General features: G+C 43.8%; 1 protein-coding gene and 1 pseudogene across 11 annotated transcripts in view; one reads left to right on the top strand and one right to left on the bottom strand.

Annotated features, from left to right (window-relative positions):
- Uxs1 (UDP-glucuronate decarboxylase 1) overlaps positions 1-23,002 on the bottom strand; it is a 77,338-nt gene extending 54,336 nt beyond the window's left edge. For 3 of the 11 annotated variants that reach the window (XM_087564726.1, XM_087564727.1, XM_087564728.1), the window contains exon 1: positions 22,858-23,002. Coding sequence is in view for 9 of the 11 variants with exons in the window: in XM_087564728.1 (XP_087420854.1) it covers positions 22,858-22,951 (94 nt within the window). In the remaining 2 variants the exon portion in view is untranslated. Of the gene's footprint in view, positions 1-98; positions 127-14,857; positions 14,966-22,318; positions 22,421-22,857 lie in introns of all 11 variants that reach the window. The other 8 variants (XM_087564719.1, XM_087564720.1, XM_087564722.1 and 5 more) reach the window with 5 other exon arrangements.
- Rps8-ps14 (ribosomal protein S8, pseudogene 14) lies at positions 12,440-13,066 on the top strand (annotated as a pseudogene).
- Positions 23,003-23,814: the final 812 nt, after the last annotated feature.

The following is a 23,814-nucleotide window of genomic DNA, read 5'->3' as shown; positions in this document are numbered from 1 at the left end:
TAAATAGCACAACAGCTTCACCGAAAATATACTCAATTAACCCACAGTCCAACTGAGTCTATGAAACCCAACCATAATGCCCAATTAAAAACAATTACCTCATGTTAACAAAGTTGCCCCAAACAGCTGCAAGAGAAAGGAGAAAAAAAAATATATATCAGTGTTTAAATCTACAATACTCTGTGATTCCAACTGATCAAATTTTAACTTTTAAATGCTATTCAAAGTTCACTAAAAAAAAATCAGTGTTTACAAAGACAATAAAACATATAGTCTGTTTTCAGAAAAATCGACTATAAAAAGAAGAAAATAAGATTTCCACGTATTCTTGTAGCTCTGGCATTTGGAATTCAAGGATGTGCTTTGAAAAACATTTTGTCCTCAACATTCTGTTTTAAGAAAGATTCATTCCTTTAAAAAAGAAAGGGAGAAAGGGCGGGCAGAAGGAAGAAAGGCAGGCAGGAAGGAAGAGGAAGGAAATGTAAAAGAATTGCACACCTTGAAGACCCAGAGTTTTATTCAAGCTCTCCCTATGCATGGTGTTGATGCACACAGAACCCAAAGAAGCCCACTGGGCTGTATTCACCCAGCCCTCAGCCTTTACCCACTGACTTCAGCTCTCATCCTCTCTGGTCACAGGCACTTGACAGGCAGGCTATCAACCAGGTGCCTAAGCACAGTTGCCTCTAATAACTGCACAGAATTAGTCCTGACCCAACAACGACATCTTACCATACATGATCTAAACACATAAAAATCTGGAAAACCCCTAATTCAAAATCTGGAATCTAGGGGTTGGGGATTTAGCTCAGTGGTAGAGCGCTTGCCTAGCAAGCGCAAGGCCCTGGGTTCGGTCCCCAGCTCCGGAAAAAAAAGAAAAAAGAAAAAAAAAAAAAAGAAAAAAAATCTGGAATCTGACATGTGCCCAAATGCAAAACATTGAACCTTGGCATGACGTTACTACAATCAGGAAATTTCATACATGAAATTCAGTTCACGCTGAAATTTATTTAGAATATTGTATAAAATTATCTTCAGACTGCACACATAAGAAACAAATGAATCCTGTGTTTATAGTCAGTTCCCTTCCTAAGATAACTCAAGGACATGCAAATATTCCTCTTTCAAAAAAAAAAAAAAAAAAAACAAACCCCCAAACAAAAACAAGCAAACAAACAAACAAAAAACCTCTGAAAATATGAAACAGGTCTGGCCCCAGTTATTTTACAGAAGAGATATTGAACCAGTACTAGGCCATGCAGAGGACTACTTCATAGACACCTTTGCTGTGAATGTGGAGTCCTAACATTATTTCCTGTTCAGGTATTGGTAATTTACACACAGTGAGTACAGATCTCCTTGCTGACATGGCTGGGTTCTGTATGAAACTGGAAGACCTAAAGATTAGTTTCCAGTGGGTCCAGGTATCTTTTTGTTGCCACTGGATACTGACTAGTTATCAGTATCCAAAGCATCCTTCCCAATAAACCTCATTGTCAAGAATGTAGCTGACCAGTCCCCCCAAAACAAACAAACAAACAAACAAACAAACAAACACCAAAACTTCCCAAGCAGAAGAGGAGGGAAGTAGTAGGGGGAAAAACTGAACTTGCACACTAAAGGGTGAAGAAAGTAAGAAATCTGAAAATTTAAAATAAGATATACTGATTAAAGCATTTCTAAAACTTCTGTTATTATTTTTCATTCAGCCTCATTATGCAGACTTGACTGGCCTGTAACTTGCTATATAGCACCTGCTGGTCCTGGAATCACAGATCCACTTGCTTCTGGATTAAAGGTGTGCACTACCACTCTCTACCTGAATGGTTTGCTTTTAAAACTGGGTCTTATTAGTAGCCTAAGACAACTAGAACCTGTGGTAATCTGCCCACTTCAAACTCTTTGAGTGTTGAAATTATTGGTATAAGCTACCACACAGACCTTATTTATATTCACTTAAAAACTATCTGCAGGGAAGAATGGCACTATGCTCATTTCAAAACTGTCCTTGAAGCTGATTCCCACCCCTGATGCCATGTGACAAGTGTTTCAGTGTGTCATTACCCTAAAGGAAGTTCCAGGTGGGCAGTAAGCCTACTCCCTTATGGAGGACACTCAGCAGTTCAGGAAGATGAGCAGCTATTGTAACCATCAGTTTAATTTAGAAAATATTCAGAACAGAAATTGTACAAACAGAGAGTACCCTAAACTCATTCCAAGTATAGCTGGCAGAGGAAGCTCCAGAACAATACTGCTGCACTCATTCTGCTCTGTCTGCATAGCTTAGTGCCTGCCTCTAGTCCTTCTGAGTTCAGTGAACCAAATGTCTCACCTGACCCAGTGGTTCTGGAAAAGCTCTACGGTGTCACTGTGTTTTTATACAAAGGGACGGTCTCAGTACCTGTTCTATTGCTGTGAAGAGACGCCATGACTAACACGACCTTTATAGAAGAAAGCACATAACTGGGGGCCTGTTTAGCCTCAGTGGTTTATTATCACAGTGGGGACCATGGTGCTGCAGCAGTAGCTGAGTTCCATTTTGATCTTCAAGCAGAGTGAAGGACAAAGAATGGGCTTTGCTTATCCTCCTCTTCTTCATTGAAGCCCTTCCTGAGTGACACACTTCTAACAAGGCCACACCTTCCTACTTCTTCGCATCCTTTCAAAGACTTCTGCTCCCTGGTAACTAAACATTCCAATATAGGAGCCTATGGGGTCTGTTCTTATTCAAACCATCACAGCAACTTTCAGAAAGCATTTCATGGAGGGGAGGAGGGAGAGAACTTATAGTTTTAGAGGGTGCGTCTACAGAGCATCCTGGCAGGGAGAAAGGCAGCAGGTAGGCATGGTGCTGAAGCAGTGGTGAGGAACTTGTACCTGATCCCTAAGCAGAGTGAGAAAAATACTAACTGGGAATAATGTGAGCTCTTAAAACCTCAAAGCCCCACAAACAAAACTGAGAAAGTAATCTCATTTATCTAAAAAAAGTAAAACATAAAATTAAGAAGATTTACATTTGAAAACTATAAAACAAGGATGAAATAATAAAAGGTGCAAATAAATGAGGAAAATCCAGATATCTTGTTTTCATGAATAGGATGAATCAATATTTAGAAAGACTGCTGACTGTTATATTTTGATTTTATGTGGTGAAGTAATTGGATTTTTATGTTCATTTTAATGTTTTTGGTGGAGTTTTGGGGACTTATATATAAGATTATACTGTCTGCAAAGTTATTTTAAACTTCTTTTCCATTTTGAGTGCCTTTTCTTTTTGTTACTTAGTTGTTCTGGCTATGGCTAGTACTGTGTTAAGTAAAAGTTAAAAGAGTGGGCATCTTGCCATTTTCTTCTTATTGGTGAGATGAGATTAGCTCTGAAATTATTTCTTAAAGAGTTGTTAATAGTGAAATTAAAATTTGTTACATTTTCAGCTCAAAAACGAAAAACAGCAACAATAACAACAAAAAACCAAACGAAAACCTCAAACGCCCACCAAACCCACAAGGTCACATCTCCTATCCTTCACAAACGCCCACCAAACCCACAAGGTCACATCTCCTATCCTTCACAAACGCCCACCCTTGTGACAAACCCACAACAAGGTCACATCTCCTATCCTTCACAAACGCCCACCAAACCCACAAGGTCACATCTCCAATCCTTCACAAACGCCCACCCTTGTGACAAACCCACAAGGTCACATCTCCTATCCTTCACAAACGCCCACCCTTGTGACAAATCCACAAGGTCACATCTCCTATCCTTCACAAACAGTTCAACTAACTGGGGACTAAGTATTCAAATATATGAGTCTATGGAGCCATTCTCATTCAAGCCATCATGGAGACTCCAAGGCTGCATTTATAATACTTGTCCCAACAGTCTGTAGCTCTGTGTCCCATCTCTGAGCTCCATGGGCTTTATGTGCTTTGACTACAAGGAGAACAGAAGTGACTTCTGAAGCTGGGCACAGCCAACCTAGTGCTTCCTCACCTGCTAGGACAGTCAGTTAGAGGGCCGGGTCATCATGGAAGAAGGCTGGACAGGGCGAGGGCAAGAGAGGGGGAGAGAGAGGGGGAGAGTGGGGGAGAGAGGGGGGAGAGAGGGAGAGAGAGAGGGGGAGAGAGAGAGAGAGAGAGAGAGAGAGAGAGAGAGAGAGAGAGAGTGTGTCTATGTGTCTATGTGTGTGTCTGTGTGCGGACACACTGACAGCCAGTGCTGAGTGTGTCATTCCAGAGTTAGCCAAGAAGCCATGTGCTGGTGAGTCTTTTCTCATTGGCTGTCTGATTTAATCGGACCAGAGCTTCAGACATGAATTCCCAACCCACAAAGGCCATGATACAATATAACTGTAGTAAAAGTGGTGAAACACCCTGAATTAGAGTAGAGCTGGATCCAACACCCTTTTAAGTCCACAGATGTTCAGACATCATTTCCAGCACTGAAACAGTATGAGCTGCATTACAACCAGCCCACCTCCCTTATCAAAAGCAACCGATTCATACAGGCAAGCTGTCTTTAGGCACAGGAGGGAACAAGACATAGACTTGAGGAAATCTCGACCCCCCAGTGAATGAAGTTGCTGACAATCTAACTGCATTACTCCCCCAGCACCATGAAACATCAGCTGCTCCCTGTGAAAACGGGCCTTGCATAGCTTCAAAACCTCAATAAGGCAAAGACTGCGTATGGTGGTAAACATGTGACAAAAACCCTGGATGAGCTCTGCTGGCCCAATTAAAATCCTCCTCCCTCCCAGCACAAGAGAACATCCAGCAAGTAAAAGCAGCAGTGCACCTCTGGTCTAACTAGTCAAAAGGTTCAAGGTGCTGGTTTTCATTCTTCAAACTGAGAGGGGGAAGGAGATATGCAGAAATACATTAGCTTCCCTTCTACTTCCTACTACAGGCAAAGTTGAGGTGCTAAAGGCCAGGCAACAGGAACCTCACCCAATAGGGCTGCCCACACTCTAACTGCAGCCTCCTCTATCCTCACAGAGCAGGTCTGTGTGTGCATGCAAACAGGTACTAACAACAATGGTGAATGAAAGCTGTGACTGTTACATTCTGTGTCTCCTGCACAGCAAAAGACTAATCAGACTTCCTTGTGTCTCTAGCCTGGCCCTATAAGTCCCAACCTATAGTCAGCCTCTGCTGATAGATAAGTCCCAAATCCCAGTTACAAAATCATTATCAGTGGTTCATACCCCTTAGGCTTACGTCATGAACTCCTACTGCTATTGTTTGAATTTCCCTTCAAAATTCATGCTGTAATTTAACTATCATTGTAATAGCAGCCTCCCTAACCGAGAGTACCTTCTGATTTCTTCCGTAATACTTGCACATCCTTAAATGGTCTGTATCTCAACACAGAGTGGTCTTTCTAATGGAAAGCAGAAAGATGCTAAGGCAAGCTTGCTCTGCACCATTCCTGAGTACTAGACTGTACATGATCTAAGGCTGCTGATTATATGAAACCATTGCCCTACACTCAGCACAGCCAAGTCCTGCATGACCACTGCAGTCCAATGTTCCCTCCAAACTCAGATTACTTTTCTGTTGCTATGACAAAGCACTATGCCAACTTCTAGAACTAAAGGCTTATTTGGGATTACAGGTCCAGAAGGATAAGAGTCCATTAGGTGGAGAAGGAACAGGCATGTTATCAGAAACAGAAGACTGAGAGCAAACATCCTTTACTATACACACCAAGCAGGAAAAGCAAACCTCAACTACCACATGACTTTCCAGTGACACACTTCTTTTTTTTTTTTTTTTAACTTTCTTTCTTTTTTTTTTATTAACTTGAGTATTTCTTATTTACATTTCGAGTGTTATTCCCTTTCCCGGTTTCCGGGCAAACATCTCCCTAATCCCTCTCCCTCCCCTTCTTTATGGGTGTTCCCCTCCCCATCCTCCCCCCATTGCCGCCCTCCCCCCAACAGTCTAGTTCACTGGGGGTTCAGTCTTAGCAGGACCCAGGGCTTCCCCTTCCACTGGTGCTCTTACTAGGATATTCATTGCTACCTATGAGGTCAGAGTCCAGGGTCAGTCCATGTATAGTCTTTAGGTAGTGGCTTAGTCCCTGGAAGCTCTGGTTGCTTGGCATTGTTGTACATATGGGGTCTTGAGCCCCTTCAAGCTCTTCCAGTTCTTTCTCTGATTCCTTCAACAGGGGTCCTATTCTCAGTTCAGTGGTTTGCTGCTGGCATTCGCCTCTGTATTTGCTGTATTCTGGCTGTGTCTCTCAGGAGCGATCTACATCCGGCTCCTGTTGGCCTGCACTTCTTTGTTTCATCCATCTTGTCTAATTGGATGGCTGTATATGTATGGGCCACATGTGGGGCAGGCTCTGAATGGGTGTTCCTTCTGTGTCTGTTTTAATCTTTGCTTCTCTATTCCCTGCCAAGGGTATTCTTGTTCCCCTTTTAAAGAAGGAGTGAAGCATTCACATTTTGATCATCCGTCTTGAGTTTCATTTGTTCTAGGCATCTAGGGTAATTCAAGCATTTGGGCTAATAGCCACTTATCAATGAGTGCATACCATGTGTGTTTTTCTGTGATTGGGTTACCTCACTCAGGATGATATTTTCCAGTTCCAACCATTTGCCTACGAATTTCATAAAGTCATTGTTTTTGATAGCTGAGTAATATTCCATTGTGTAGATGTACCACATTTTCTGTATCCATTCCTCTGTTGAAGGGATTCCTCTGTTCCTCTGGGTTCTTTCCAGCTTCTGGCTATTATAAATAAGGCTGCGATGAACATAGTGGAGCACTTGTCTTTTTTATATGTTGGGGCATCTTTTGGGTATATGCCCAAGAGAGGTATAGCTGGATCCTCAGGCAGTTCAATGTCCAATTTTCTGAGGAACCTCCAGACTGATTTCCAGAATGATTGTACCAGTCTGCAATCCCACCAACAATGGAGGAGTGTTCCTCTTTCTCCGCATCCTCGCCAGCATCTGCTGTCACCTGAGTTTTTGATCTTAGCCATTCCAGTGACACACTTCTAACAAGGTTATACCACCTAAATTTCCCAAGCAGCACCTCCTAATGAAGTGTTCAAACATTCTAGACTATATGGGAGATTTCTTACCATACAGTGAACCCTACCACTCCCATGTTCCCTATTCCTGAGCATCTGTAACTCTGAGCTCTACCACCTTCTCTGGCCTTATCTCAGGGGCTCACACACCAAATAATCATTTGCCTTTTGCTCCATTGGCCTTGCCTCTTGCTACTCAATGAATTTACTTCATAATGCTGCTGTTTTCCTTCAGGTATTAGAATAAGCATGCCCAACCTGCCAATGTGGGCTGAGGACCAGTGACTCTCCAGGAATCCTCCAGGATTCTTTGGCATCAGACTGAGACTGCTGAGGCAGCAGCATCGGGAACTAAGCAAACACCAGGTTCTTGGTCCTCTCTGGTGTGATGCAGCTATTGCTACTATTTCCAGAGTATTAATTAAGTAAGCTGATCTAATACATTCTTTTTATAATTATAGTAGGGGTAGGGGCACTATACTTTTAAAGAATCCTAATTAGTACAGATGGTAATAATCACTTTAAAACAGCAGACCTTGTAACCCCTGAGACAGGCTTAAGGCTACAGTTCCACTGCTAATCCTGGATGCCTGGAGTTTTCGAGAGCAGTGATGCCCCACTCATGCAAAGGCTTCTTTCTGTATAAATGAGGATACAGTAGGCTGTGAATCTATCTGAGTTCTGCACAACCATCAGATGAATGGGATGTGCTCTGCATGGTCTAACGGCCATCAGCACATTGAAAGTGCTCAAAGGTTGTTAGGAGATACAGAATATAAAGAAGGCCACCTGGGTGGCTCATGCAGATGCCTACAGGGAGGGCAACTGGGTTGGCTAGAAGGGGAACACACTGTTCAAGTGTCCTGGGTTACTTAAATATTGACATTGTGAACTAAAGCTAAATCACAGAAGTAATGTAAAATTTCCATAGACCCAAAACCTTTCTATCCAACTGCTCTTAATCCTAAGAGCCTAGATCCTAGACTATCCAACTTAACTTTGAGCTCAGCAGTAACAGGCCTATAAAGAAAAAGCTTGTTAGAAACGAGCCTTGATAACAGTTATGTGACTAATTCTTAGATCTGGAACCAAGCTTCATTCTGTCTGCAAATCTCTGCCACAAAGACACATCACTCCTACCATCTGCAGCAGGGCACACATGGGTCTTGAGTACATTTCCATCCTGTGTTATACTCAATATTCCAGTCTGTGGAATCTCCTCTTAACACATACACATCCCAAGTCTTTACACCCGAAAATTTAGAAAACATCATCAGATTTGGTGAAGACAGTATGAAGAAACAGAAAGAAATACATTTAACAACTTTTCATCTCCAAAAAGCAAAACTACTTTGAAGAGCCAGGTCTGGTGGTTCATACCTAAAATTATTTCCTTAGGAGACTAAGACAAGAGGATCATGAATTTGTAGCCAGCCATGCTATATAGCAAGTTTCTGGGCTACATGGTGAGACTCAGTTTAAAACACACAACAAATAGTTTTTTTTGAAGTATCAAGAGACACGTATCAAGTGATAAGGAATATAAACTCTCCTTCATCTTATCCCAGGTGCCTCGAATACCAACACAGATCTGGGTGATTTAGGAAATGCAACTATACTGTTTCTCTGGCTTTTGCCGGTTCAACAGTTGTAGGATGACCCTAGGACATGAGGCAATATTTTCTCTCAAAGAATGGAAATATACCTCTCCTGATGCTACTAAAGGAATATTATCTCCTTAGATTTTCTTATGAAACTGGAATTGTTAAAAAGAGAAGAAGAAAGGAAAAAAAAATTCTTCTCTCCCCGAGTCCCCCAGCATCAGTCCAGGTCTATGGGAGAAGTTACTAAAGCATTGTTCTCCCCATTTCTCTGGTGCCCTTGAAGCTCAAGTGAACTGGGCTTCATCATACTAAGGTACAAACTACAGCGTCTGAAGTGGAAGGCAGTACCAGTGTGCTACAGCCTCACCTGCATCACCACCACTACAGACAGGGCTTCAAAGATCAGCCGCAAAATACAGAGACAAAGAAAGTAGGGATTGGGGGTGGGAGCACTAGTGGTGAGGAAAAATAAATACAGCTAACGGAGTCCTGCCACCCAAACAGACCCGAACACTCTGACCAACGTGAACATGTTATTTAAGAACAGCATAGGCAAATATAAATATATCAAGAATGAGTGCAGAACAGAACTTTTTTTTAATGTTATAGGCCTTGACTAATGCTTGCTGTTGAAGGTGTATCAGAATTGCTGCTGGATCTTTAGAGGGAAAGCAAAGAGATTCACTGGGAGAATAAAAAAACGGGGAAAAAAAGCAGATATCTATAGGAAAGAAATTATAAAACTTATTTTTGAAGGCCAAAATAGAGACCTGTCTAGATGCACAATTGGGCCTCTTCAGGATGGAAAAGCATTTCTCTACATGTAAATTACAAGCGTTGTGACCTGCTCCACTTTTCACACACTGAGTGCTCCTTTTTCTGTTTGTAGATTTATAGAAATTCTGAATAAAGCCTTACATTTTTGAATGGTTAAATCAGCCTTTCATTTTGAGTTTATAGGGGCAAAGAGGGCCAGAATGTGGGGAAGGGGGTCTAGGATGACCACCTCTAAAACAAGTACCCAGGGGCACAATTTGTACCTTTTCCTCATTTCACCACTAGGATCCTCAATGGGCTGTCCCCTAACCAAGGAGGAACTCTAGGCTCATTTTCCACAGGGGTGGTCATCAATATGGACAGACCCTATGTGACACAGTTATTCCTGGAGATCAAGCTAACAATGTGCCCTGACAGTCACTACTAAGTCATGGGGTAGGGTGGCAGAGTCAAGTATGCATGGAGATAGGAATGTTGCAAGAGAAGGGGGTGAGACCAGGAGTAAGGAATAAAGAGGACGGAGGGAGAGGGATAGGAGTAGTGGGAGCAGCAGGCTCCAGGTGGAAGACTCTGAAGAGTGGAAGGAATTGCAATCATGGGGCAGAACAAAGGCGGTAGGAATGAAGTGGAGGTCTCTGGAGGAGACAGCAAAGGTAGAACACAGCAGGATACATGTGTACAGCAGGGCAAGAATATATAGTAGATTTAATTTATCTCTCTAAGAAGCAGGTTCATTTCCACCATGCTCATAATAACTGAGGACCCTGCAGACACAGTGCATAGTGGCCAAACAGATCATTATTGTTTGGCTAAAAGAATGTGTTTCCCGTTATCCAAACTCAGGGACAGAATCTATGGGGAATCTAATCTATACAAACTGACAATAGCCCATCTAGGACCAGCACAGTGTGCATATCAAAAGTCCAGTAAAGGAAGAGAGGAGGCTGCTGGGTCACCCACTAGAAGAAAAGAGCAGGTGGAAAAGAAAATACCTTCAAATTCAATCTAACCAAATCCAGTTCTCTCTGGTCTCCATGGTGCCAAGGTTCCAGGACTCCTCTCAGGAATGAAAAATTCACAAATGCTCAAGTCCCCCTCCCTGTATATTTGTATATAACCTAACATACACTTTAAATCATCTCTAACACAATGTGAATACTAATTATTATATTTATGCTTTTTGTTTGGGGATTGATCAGAAGAAAAATATGTGTATGTTCAGTACCGTTTTTTACTATCTTCAGTCATGGTTGGTTTGATCTCTAATAAGGTATCCACAAATATATATAGCTGACTGTACCCTCTGCTCCCTCCTGCACTGTCTGCATCCCATTAGAGCTGCCTCAGGACCATTGGGATGGCTGCCATAACAAAAGAATGAGCTAGGGGTTGGGTCTCTATCTTAGTGGTGGGAAGAACAGAGACAGCTGCTCTGGAAAAAATGGATGGTTCTTTACAAATTCAAAACACAGTATAACCTGCCTATTCTAATTCTGAGTATAGAGCTAAAAGAACTGGAACTTAGGAGGTAAAAGTGTAGTATGATGTCATTATGCAGCAAGGTGGGTCCAGGAGAAGACAAAGACTATCATTGGAAGAGAAAGAAGGGTAGGAGGGGAAAAGTCTAGGAAGGAGGGAGGAGGAAGAGGAATGAGAGAGGTGATAACTACCACCTAGGAGAGGGAGAGGCCAAAAGGGAGACAGCCGGCGGAGGGCAGTTTGCAGACTACATGCAGCCAGAGTGAGCAGATCTGGCTGGCAGGAACTGATAGAAAATGTCTCCTTTTTAATTTTTACCTCAACATAAAAGCACACACAAGCATTTCCTGGAACCCACTTTAAAAAGGCTGGTAAGGTGGCACACAGCTGTAATCCCAGCACTGTGCAGAAGACTTGACAAAGCTCAGGAACAGCTAGCCTGAAGCACACAATACAGCAACAGAAACAACAAGAGAACTTTAAGATAAGCTAGAAAGTAGACTACTCCCCAAAAGTTAGCTTCTGACCTTCGCGCTCATACTAGTTTGTGTACACAATCACCAATATAAATAAAATTGTATTAAAAGAAAAAATTACATGGAGGAATAGGAGGAAAGTATGATCAAATACACTGCATGCATTATGAAATTCTCAAAGAATTAATTAAAAAATAATTGAAAGCAAGTATGCCCATGCAGCATCACTGTCAACAGTATGAAGGTGGGAACAAGCTGAGTATTTATGTTCTGATATGTGAATAAACAGAAAGTGATGAGTAAACACAGTAGAATAGCACTTAGACTGAAGGGGATTCTAATGCTGCAGTGTGGATGAACCTAAGTAACTAAGCCAGGGAAACACACGCACACACTCACATACACAGTGTGTGAGTACATGGAAAGGAAGGTCTTTTTATAATCATATTCACGTGATACAAAGCACAACTTCCTGATGCTGGAGCGAGGGCTGGGGAGCTATTAAACAGGTTTGCAGCACCAGTTAGGGTACATGAAAATGTCCTGGGGGCTGGATATAAAATCATGTGAAAATACATAGCATTGCTGAACCATATATTTAGAAACAGTTAAAACACAGGCTGGACCAGATCCCAACACATAAAAACATAGCTAAAGTGGTAAATTTTTTGTTATACAGGATGTTTTATCATCATTTTAAAATAAACCTACCTAAAGGCTAAAAAATGTCATAGGAATTTTTGGTCCTTACCTGATACAACAGAGTCACTGTCAGTCTAGATAGAGAAAAAGATATAACTGCTGTATTCTTCAGTTTCCCCATCTGTAAATAGAGCACATTCCCCATCCAACGCCTCACTTTGGCTACCACTCCTTTTCTGGAACCCATTACTGCTGCAGATATAGAGGTAAAGAACACAGTGGGGTAGGGGTAGCTGAAGAGGGCACAGAATGCCTCACTGGGGGGTTTGGGGGTACTGCACCATATTAAGAACCAGAGGAAAAACCGGACTGTGAAGTTTTGGGCTTCCTCTCTCCAGCCAGCGCTGAGCAATGGGTATCTCTTGGGACAAGTGGCACAAGCACCTCAAGACTGGGGTTAAGAGAAACCCTACCACAAGAAGTGAAAGTATGAGCTGGGATGGCCAGCTCACCAACACGAAGACTGGCTCTTGCCGCATACACACAGACAAACAGTCCGAGTTCGAGGAGGCAATAAGAAGTACCGTGCCATGAGATTGGATGTGGGGAACCTTTCCTGGGGCTCTGAGTGTTGTACTTAAAAAACAAGGATCATTGATGTTGTCTACAATCCATCCAGTAACGAGTTCGTCCGCACCAAGACCCTGGTGAAGAACTGCACTGTGCTTATTGACAGCACACCATACCGGCAGTGGTACATTCCCACTATGCACTGCCCTGGGCCATAGGAAGGGGGCCAAGCTGACTGCTGAGGAGACAGAAATTTTAAACAAAAATGATTGAACAAAATTCAAAAGAAATATGACGAAAGGAAAAAGAATGCCAAGATCAGCAGTCTTCTGGAGGAGTAGTTCCAGCAGGGCAAAGCTTCTCACCTGTGTTGCCTCAAGACCAGGACAGTGTGGCAGAGCTATGTGCTCCAAGGCAAGGAGCTGGAGTTTCTATGTGCAGAAGATCAAAGCCCCAAAAGGCAAATAAACCATCATTCATAAAAAAAGAAGCTGGGGCTGGGGATTTAGCTCAGTGGTAGAGCGCTTACCTAGGAAGCGCAAGGCCCTGGGTTCGGTCCCCAGCTCCGAAAAAAAAAAGAAAAAAAAAAAAAAAAAAAAGAAGCTGAGGGGCTGGGGATTTAGCTCAGTGGTAGAGCACTTACCTAGGAAGCGCAAGGCCCTGGGTTCGGTCCCCAGCTCCGGAAAAAAAAAGAACAACAACAACAAAAAAAAGAAGCCGAGACAGCTACTGTGGCTTGTTAAGTAAAGAAGGTGTGCTGGAGTAAAGAGAACAGAGAATTAGAAGTAAACTATACAGTCACAAAGGAAAGTAAGAGAAAGAGATCCTAACTTGGCAGAGTCTCCTTTAGAGGACCCTTTACAGTTAGTTCATGGTCATCCCACGAGGCCTGCCTATCACTGGCTCCAATGGGCATCTCAGGTCTAGGTTTAGAGCTGAGCCACCCACCCCCACACCTATGTCTGCTGCTGCTGCTGACATAACCTAGCTGCCTGCTCCCTTCATTAAACAAAGGCATAAATGAATCCAGCACCCTCAGTATTTATGTCATGTTCTGTTTTCAGTTTCTGGAAATGATATAAAAACTCTCAAAGATACTAGAAATACCACTGCAAGATCTCAACACCCTGACAACACTGTTTTTCTTTTCTAGCACGTTTAGATCCCCTTTGAAAAACAGACTTAAGAGGCCAAGTGTTTTCTGTTGTTCTACTTTACTTACTTATTTTGGTCAAAGAAACTCAAAATAGCTAAACCAGGAAGGAAAAAAACTGGTCAATAAATCTGAAAGTCAATCTGAGCAGAGCTTCACTACCCTTCTGGCCTGCAAGTTCCTTCATGTGAAACCCATCCCAGCAGTGCCTTTGTTTCCATGTTACTCATCAATAAAAGCCTTTAGTTCTTTATACATTCTGGCCTTTCTGCACAATAGGTTTTAAGTATCTATTTATCCCTGGAAAATATGGAGCACAGACATTTCATTTTATAAGGAAAATAGCAAAGCTTGTCCCAAGTTAGAATTTCCTGAAGGACAAATGGAATCACTTTCAAAGAGAGACAGTCCTAAAGACTGCTCCTTCCTTCCCTTCGAGCTCAAGTCTACTCTCTCAGGTGTTCTTAAACCCATCACATTTGCAGAATATAAAGACATTTTTAAAAGGCAAAGGAGGAGTAAATGTGTGTTCAGTGCACACAGAGAATCTGGTGACTTGTCTTAGTAACTAGAAGCTTATTCATGAGAGCCCTTTGATGTCACAACAAACTTTCCTGTATTTGTGAGTCAGCTCAGGCAGTTGTGACCAAGTTCCACAGACTTCATGACTTATAAACAACTTAACTGTGTTTCATACAGGTCAGAGGCTAAGAACCATGAGGATAAATAGGCTTTTATTTTAGGAGAGCTCATAGATCATGGATAGCATGTTCTTAACATGTAGTTACATGGTGGACTTGCAAACCAGCTCTATGGGAATTAATATCCATAAGACATTTAATGCTATGACCCAATCACTTCCCAGGGCTCCACTTTCTCATTTGAATTCCAGACCATGGTCAGTCTACAGCTAGTGTCAGGGCTGAAACCCTCTAGTAGGTCTACCATATCAGACAGCACCCACAAGAGGGAACATTCAAGACGGAGAGGCCAATATGAGGTCCTTCACCAAGCCCACCGATCTTCTGTGGACTGCCTTTGTGGACCCCAGAACTCAGACTCCTCATGCCCTGCATCCTGTACCTCTTGCTCAGGTTCCCCTTTACCTTCAACTCCAATATCCAAATGCTGAACGCTGCCCTTGTACTGAGAATGCACTGTTCTTCTGGTGGCCTGTTTCTCTGAGGCACTTGGCACTCCATCATGAGCAAGTTCTAAAGAATGATATGAGAAACAGGAAACTGTTGATAATGGAGAGCTGATATCAAATGTGTGGACTTTTTCCACTCCAGGAAACCACTCACCAACTCTCTAATTGCCAACCTGGATTCCCAACAAAAGAGTTTATTCTGCTACCTCACAGGCAAAGGGCTTTAGGCTATGGAGCTGTTCTCATCTGAAAAACCTTCTGTGCTCTAAGGCTTCCTGTACAGCTGACCAACTGCAAACCATGAGCTCCTGTGACCCCCTCCCTCAGTGTAAGAGTAGCTATAGAACTCTAAGAGCACTCTGTTTATAATTAATAATTTGCCAGTTTGTTTATAAAGTATATAACCAGAAAGTCAAATGAAGCAGCAGCATAAGCCAAGGTCAGAAGAACTGGGTAGCATCCATGCCCTCCCTGATGCCTTCTAAGCAGCTTCATCAACTCAACCAGGAAACTCAAACCTCACTACCAAGCTCAGTGTCCAGTGACTGGGGCTGACACTTCTAACTCAATAGCAGTCTTTCTTAGGACCCGCCTGTCTGGGGAAACTGGGGTCCCAGACTAAACCAACTCACTGGCATACACTTGAGTATGTTAAAAGGGAACAGAAAATATTCTTGTCACTCAGAATACTCCACAGGTTTAGGACAACTGTGCCAAGAACCCAGAACAAAACCAAATATATCCTTGCATTCTATCTCACCAGGCTTGAGACACTGTCATTTACAACACAAAGGAAAGCTAACACCTCAACAGAGTTCCAACAAATGAGAGGAAAGTGTATTAAAAAGTCAACAGAAAAGGTCTATCAACAGCTTTCAAACATCTGCAACAAGGAAAGTGCAGATTAAAACTGTGAGGAATAGTGTTAGGCGGTGTCTTAGTTACTGTTCTATTGCTGTAAAAGACAAAATGATCAAGGGAACTTAAAACAGGAATCATTTCATTGTAAGCTTATAGTTTTGAAGGATAAATCCACACGTCATGGTAGGGAGCATGGTGGTGGGCAGGCAAGCATGTCACTGAAGCAGTAGCTGTTGAGCATTTACATCTGATCCACAAGTTGTAGAAAGAGAGAGCAAGAGACTGGGAATGGCTTGGGCTTCTGAAACCTCAAAGCCCACCACTAATCTAACACCTCTTCCAATAAAGCTACACCTTCTAGACCTTCCCCAAAACAGTTCCACCATCGATATGGGAGCCATTCCCATTCAAACCACCAAAGGTAGCACTGGCATAACAATCCCAGAAGCCAATAGAAGTTTAAGCCCCATCTCTAGCTCTAAGTAGAGACTTGCCCTTCCAAATTTCCTCCAAATTATATATTACAAAGACACTGTTGCTTGCTTTCTCAAGAGTTAATTCAAGTGGGTCTGTCAATCACCTGCCCAGAAGACCACCCCTTCGCCCTTCATGAAAGTTGGCAACAATAACTAACCTTTCAATGGGATGTACCTATACATACATCCCAAAGTCCTTCCCTCCATGCAGGTGTGTATGCAACCTTACTGCTAAGTCCTCTAAGCCAGCTCCTTGGAGTTCTAATGCAAGTGTAACCTGTTTCCCTTCTCTGATTTCTGGATACTGGTCAAAACCCTAAGCTTGCCGATCAGGACACTCTGGGCCTTCTTATGGCTGAAGAATCTGGCCCTGCCCCCTCACTCTCCCTCAGGCTGCTTCATTACTTAGCCTGTCTGCTTTCTGCAGTCTAACTCATAAACTGTAATTTCTTTCCCCCCATCTCTATTTCTAGATACTGGCCCAAATTCTAAGCAACTCTTTCTCTAAAGAAACCCCACCACTGCAGTGCAGTTATGTACAACCTTTCAGCACTGAGCCCACCTACTTTCATGACTTCCTCTTTTCATCTTTTCTATCCCTCTCTTCCCAGTTGCTATGGGGGATTTATAGCTTGCCTGCCTTGTTGTTTTCCTCTTTCTAATAAAATGGTCCTCAAACTTCTTTTTTAATCAATGAATCTAAAAGCCCACAAAAGGAAACCATGATTCCTATATTCACACTTGCATTAAAAAAAATGCAAATATGTCCTTGAGGTTAGGGCCCGTCTCACAAAGGGCGGAAGCCTGTACAGATGTCTATCGGCTACAGCAGCATTTGGAACCCTAGCCTCTCTGCTAGGATACTGGTCCATTAAAATATAGCACTGTTCAGAGGATTGCTACACATCAATAAACAGGGGTGGCCTCCATAAATCCTTGCACACCTTTTTCCCCCTCAGCCATGAGAACAAGATGGCAGAATGCACTTCTCTTGCTCTAAAGCCAAGTAATTCTGGCAACAGCAGTTACCTACTGGAAACTAAACCATAGAGTGAGAGAAAAGGGAAGGACACAAAGTTTGTTCTGGAAAGATAACAGTAAGTGCAGAAGGATTAACTAAATTAGAAAATTACCACCTGCAAACCTCCCATATAAATACTAGATCAGGCAGAAGAACCAGATACTTGTAGCCTCAAGAATCACCCTACAGTTATGTTTGGGACATGCACTTATAAGTGAAGCAATGTGACAGCCAGCCCTTCCGGTCCATCAGGTTTGGATCATCAACAGAAGAACCAACTCAACATAATTGTCCCCTAATTTAGCATTAATTAGGAAAACTGTTTTTGGTGCTCTATAACCACTATGCCACTGAGCTTTATCCTCAGTTCATAATAGAATGCACAGCCAAATTTAATAACAATGAAGCAATCATATAAATCCAAAATTGGAGTGTTGTATAGGACAACAGATGTGGGTTTTAAATTTCAGAAATGGCAAATACCATGAGAAATGTGTGTGTGTGTGTGTGTGTGTGTGTGTACGCACGTGTGTATAATATCATTCCAGAAATCTGAGACATAGCAACCAAACAAAATGCAACACATACTTACTGGATTCTATATTTAACAAATAAAAACAGGCTGAGGAGATGGCTCAGTGAGTAAACTGCTTGCCACACAAGCACAGAGGGTTTGAATTTGGATTCCCAGACACTAAGTAAAAGAGCTTGCATGGCAGTGCAAGTCTATATAATCCCAATGCTAGGGAAGGAGAAACAGGAGGATGCGTGGACTTGGTGGCCAGTCAGTCTAGCACAACAGTGAGCTCCAGGGCCAGTGAGAGGCCAGTCTCAAAGACAAGATGGAGAGGAATTGAATTGCTCCATCACCTTAACCATGGCTCATTGCCAAACCAGATGAAGAGAAGCCCATAGGAACAACTTAGCTTACTTTCCTATCAGAACACTGGCCCAAAGATGAGGATCAGCATGTCTGCTCTGTCCCTGGCAGGCTGTGGACACGGCCACTATTCAAGGACACCAAGTAGAGAAGAAAAAAAAAGTGTTATTAGAGAAGAGGAAAGTGGTTGGAAACAGTGCCTAACAGGGGCACAAGGCAGAGTCTGACATTTTCCAGAAACATTAGAACTGGCTTCAATGGGGTTGGGGATTTAGCTCAGTGGTAGAGCGCTAGCCTAGCAAGTGCAAGGCCCTGGGTTCGGTACTCAGCTCCGAGAAAAAAAGAAGAACTGGCTTCACACTTCTCTAATAATACTAGAAGCTGAGAAGGAATGGGAAATGCTTTCAGATTCTGAAAAAAAAATGCTTTTCTGGAATCTACCTTCAGTCTCTAAATATAAGGCAAAAAGGCACTGTGGATAAAGTGTCAAAAGTCCCTGATCAGAGGCAGAGCCAGGCAGATGGGAACTCTGAGGCTGGCAGCCTAACCCTAGCCACACTTCTGGAAGGTGACAACACAAGGATGCCCTAATACTTAAAATCTAGACAAAAACAACTGGGGAACAAAAAGTAAAATCAGCCATAGTACAGAGAGAGAAGGCACATTCAAAAGCGGGTGGGAGAGATAGCCAAGAACACACACACAGGACATGGCTCTCCTCCAGCAGCAGTCACACATGCAAACGCCACATGATCTCAAATATACCGTGCAGACGTGGGGATAGGGTCAACAAGTGTATAGTAAAGGAGAAAGAAAGCAAACACCCGATCACTTTCCAAAGAATGAAGTCATGAATTTCAGCTCAATTTGGAAAAATCAAGAAGCATAAAATTCAGAGGTATAATAAGACTGAAACCATTGAAATTATGCCAGAAGCAGTGTCCACTGCTAAGTGCAGGGAGGATGGCAGCAGAGGAGGCTGTTGACTGTTGACATCTCGAGGAGGTTATCTGACTATAAGCCTTGCAAAAACTCATCAGGTATTTCTCAGTTCTATCCAGGCTAAAAACCAAAAGCACTATGGGTAAGCATTTTGAACCAAAAGCACTATGGGTAAGCATTTTGAACCTGTGCCAGCTACATGGAAAGTTGCAGTGAATTTCAATTCATTCCCTTGGGGAGTTACTGGGCTCTTTCAATGTGCACTGCCTAATGCACACTGAAGTACTACATGGTCTGAGGCAAAGGCTAGGAAAAAGAATTCATGTGCAACGGTAAGTTAGTCTAGGGTGACCCAGACTACCCTGGCACACAAGTTGTATGAGAGCAAGTACAGCAGGTCTACTACAGCAAGAGCAGTGCTGGAAAAAGAAGAGGGCTCGCACAGCTTGAGCTCTGATGAAAGAGAAAAAAAATATAGAAAGCAGACTAAAGGTAAAGGTGTTATAATTGGGAGTATTTGTGCATTGTATAAGGTGACAGCAAAGTTCTGTTATAACAGAACAGTAGGATTATTAATAAGGAGAAACAGAGATTAGAAAACCTAGGCATACCAGAACTAGATGATAAAATCTCACTGCCAAAGATGATACACTTGGCTACAGGACAGAGAAATCAAGCTGGAAACGATGTCAAATCATCCTCCCTTTTAATTACATTTCATAGTGGCAAAGGGGTTGCACAGGCTCCTGGGGGAGATATGACCTAGATGGTATCCTTGCAGGCAACCTTCATGCTATAATACCAACCTTCTGTGCAAGATGTGACAGTGTTACAAAACTTAGGGGGTAACCCAATGAATTGCCCTGGATTGGTTTCAAGCATGCCCCACAGGAAAGGATTCAGACCTAGTGCTATAAACCTGGTTAAAAGGCCAAGGCTCAGAAGCAGGCTCCAGGGCCAAACCTAATACTGTGGTTCTGTTCTGCTGGGAAGACATGCTGTCAAACTGCTTCTGAATATCTATGCTCAGACCCATAGGTTAGTGTGTTGCCCTTGGCCAGAGCAGCTTCTCTCTGCAGTTAAGAGATCTGGCCACAGTGGGGACAATTAGTCCCTCAAGTGCACAGCTCCGTCCCCCAACATCAGGCAATATCTTAAAGAACAGGAGGAAAGAACAAACCAAAGGGCCGAAGGATGAGGAGGAGTGCTGTGAAATACTGTCTTTAGGACACATCACAACCACTGTAACCATGAAGTCACTGCAGCTGCAGTTACCTATTCAAGATCAAGTCAACAAGATGGGTCAACACTGACCAGGTAGCAGTAACCACTCAGTGCATTCATTACTAACAACAAGAAAGGAGTTTGGGATATCTAGGGGAGAGGAAATGGTGGTAGGGGTGTATATGAAACACTGTTTACATGTGAAACTGTCAAATAGTAAAAGGTATTTTGTTTAAAAAGAAATCACAGGTGCCACCAGACTACAGTTTTAGAATCTTATTATGACCAATCAGAAGCTCTGTAACATTTTCCTGGCAAAGCAACCCAGACTTATTGCTACCACTCATTAGTAATATTATCTTCAACCAGTCTTTAAGCCCTCACAGTATACCCAACACCCATTCTCTGAGCTGTACCAAGACCTCCCTGCTCTAGTCCCTGCCTGTCTGGGTAGCCTTGCTGTGCTGCAATCTCACACTCCCAGAACATGCTCTCCCATGCATTAGTAGACTACTATTTGATCTCCCCTGCAGAAGGACCTGTGCAAGTGCTGCTCCAGCTGGAAAGTATTCTTTCCTGTTAACCCCTACACATCCTTCATTCTCAGCTCACATCCTGGTTTCTCAGGGAATCCAACATGCTTGACTGCTAACCCATCTCCTCCCATCACATCAGTTTGTAAACTTAACTTTTTTTACATGAATACTGGATTCATGACTTTCTCTTTCCAAGCAAACGGTTCTCAAAGCACTGCCTCCCTCTGAAAGACTTCTGGGTTCTGAGACTCTGAAGCCACTCCAGACTACAGGGTGAAACAAACAAAATAAAAGACAAACAAACAAGAAACTACTCGCTAAACCAAGCTATTGAAAACGGAATTACCAGGCCACATCTCAGACCTGCTGAACACAGAACAAAGTGCTTTAAATCCCACTGGTGATTCTGATGCACTCAGGGGTGCAAGCGCTGTGCTGAACTACTGGATCCGTGTTCTGTACCATCCTGGCAAAACCCTGATGTTTCTACACTCCATGTGCTGAACTACTGGGTCCGTGTTCTGTACCGTCCTGGCAAAACCCTGATGTTTCTGCACTCCATGTGCTGAACTACTGGGTCCGTGTTCTGTACCGTCCTGGCAAAACCCTGATGTTTCTGCACTCCATGTGCTGAACTACTGGGTCTGTGTTCTGTACCGTCCTGGCAAAACCCTGATGTTTCTGCAATCCATGTGCTGAACTACTGGGTCTGTGTTCTGTACCGTCCTGGCAAAACCCTGATGTTTCTGCACTCCATGCTGTGCCCTGCTGCTACTGTCAACAACTGACAATGTTGAAGACTGAGTGAAACATGCTGGTCAAATGAATGGCTGGCTTAAAACTTCATTATTAGGCATTACTAATAAAACAGTAATAATTACTCAGCTGTAAGGGTTTTTTTCCCTTGAATATCATCTTTTTCAGTACAGATCACACTTGAGGCTAATTCTTCCTTCATAGCAGAAACCAATCAGATCTACCAAGCAACCCAGTTCTAAAACTTCTCCTAGGAACCAGAAGCCTTTCTATAGCTTCCTGGCTCCTCCTCCTCCCCCTTCCCCTCCTCCTGGAACAGCTCATCTACAGCAGGCAGTCTGCATCCTACTAACCCCTTCATCCCATCAGTTGAACTGAATTTCCGGAAGTACCTACTCACCTGGGAATCAGACCCTGGAAACTCAATCACTTACCAGTTTTCATTTGAGTATGTTTGCCTGGGTGGCCAGGATTCAGAAGGAGTTCACTCTGATAGCTATTTTTAGCCCAATTTTGGTACTTGGTAAAGTATTAATAGCAGCTGTTATATCCCAGTTGCACAGTTCAAAAACAACAACAAACAAACAAAACCCCCAAAACTAGACTTTGACTTCTCTGAGAAGCTGAGGGCCCCTCCAGATAGCCAGGCTGAGGATCCAATGACACCCTCCCCGCCCGCCCCTTAAGCTGTGCCTCCTTCCGCGACACGCTGGAGGAGTACCTGGCGGTGCGGGGAGCGGGGGCAGTGTGCGCCTAGACATCGGAGCACCGCCACACAGGACATCCACGGAGAATGGCAACAATCGGCTGCTGAGTAATTTTCCTGCGGATCAAACAGTCGAAGTAGGGGCACTGCCAATAGTTATAGTATTTTTATCTTACTGAACCAGCACCGTCCCCATGGATGTCCCTGTGCCACACTCTCCAGGTTCGCCCTAACCCTAACCCTGGACAGCACAGAGGATCAGGTCAGTAAGAGCTGGCGGGCGCAGCGAGGTTGGCCGAGTCCGCAGTGTCTACAGCTTGGGGAACGTGACCACCGCGCCCATGGCAAAGGCCCCAACACCGGCCACGGGTCTGACGCCGGACCTACGCGGAAGCGGGCTGCAAGTAAAGCGGCCAGAGGCTCCACTGCACAAGTTCAGCCTCGTGGAAGCGGTGAACCGGTTCCCGGCCCTAAACAGCCGGCCGCTCGGCCGCAGCGTCCGCTACCCGCCGCGCGGGAATGAATGGGCTCCCGCCCACCATGCACACACTCACAGGCGGCGTAGGCGAACAGCGCGATGCCCAGCAGAAGCTTCATCTTCCTGCGGTTGACTGAAGAGACAAGGCGCAGCAGCCCCTTGCTCACCATGCCCAGGAACCGCACGGGTCCGGGGCCTGCCCCGCCGGCCAGCCGCAGCACAAAGCGCGGCGGCCCGAGCCCCGCCCACGCGCGTCAGCCCCACCCCCGCGCTCCCAGCTTCCTGCCGGCTAAACCACTGCGCTTGCGCGGCTGGGTCCCGGTCTCCGGCTCCGCCCACAGCTGCGACCCACCCTCATCCTCCTTTTCCCGCAAGCGCAGTGTGATGCCTGAGTTTCGAGCTGGTGTCAGTCAACAAGGGAAGGGTGGGTATAGTGGGTGGCGCGGAGAGCGCATGCGCATCCCAGTGTGCTTGCCTGCATTCGATCATAGGACAGCGTTTGATGCTTAGAGCGGATCGCGGATGTTCGCCCGCAACTTGCAGGGCGCTTGCGCGTTCCTAGTCCTACGCGGCGGGCGGGGCTGTGGACTCGCGTCGTTGGAGCAGAAGGACTGGTGTGCTGTAATTGGTCTGTCAGTGTGACAGAGAACAGTTGAATAAGTTGCTTGGCCTTCTTAGCTGTTCTTTTTGTAAGGCAGGAAAGTGACTGGGTTTTCATGTCTCCACCTGTAAGTCATTTCCAGTTCAGGAATTTTCCGGCAAGTTTTAAGAACTACAAACTATCAATTGAAAGGATAATTTATAGCAAAAGCGCTACATCCTATTAAATAGGCAAACTCTTTCTTGTCAAAAGTAACTACAGTAATAGTGTAAAGCCCAGAGGTTCCTAAAAGTGATCCATAAAACTTTGCTTAGAGCAATCATGATAGGAAATGGTGAGTTAATCAGTTGATTTTGGGCTGTATCAGCCAGTACTGCATTTTACCTGTCACAATGTAAGGGAATACATAAAAAGAGTTCTTATTGTACAGAT

The sequence above is a fragment of the Rattus norvegicus genome, chromosome 9, assembly GCF_021556685.1.
Source record: "Rattus norvegicus strain SHRSP/BbbUtx chromosome 9, alternate assembly SHRSP_T2T, whole genome shotgun sequence".
Taxonomy (NCBI): domain Eukaryota; kingdom Metazoa; phylum Chordata; class Mammalia; order Rodentia; family Muridae; genus Rattus; species Rattus norvegicus.
The sequence above is the reverse complement of the archived record's forward strand: the minus strand, read 5'-3'. Positions and strand labels throughout refer to the sequence as shown.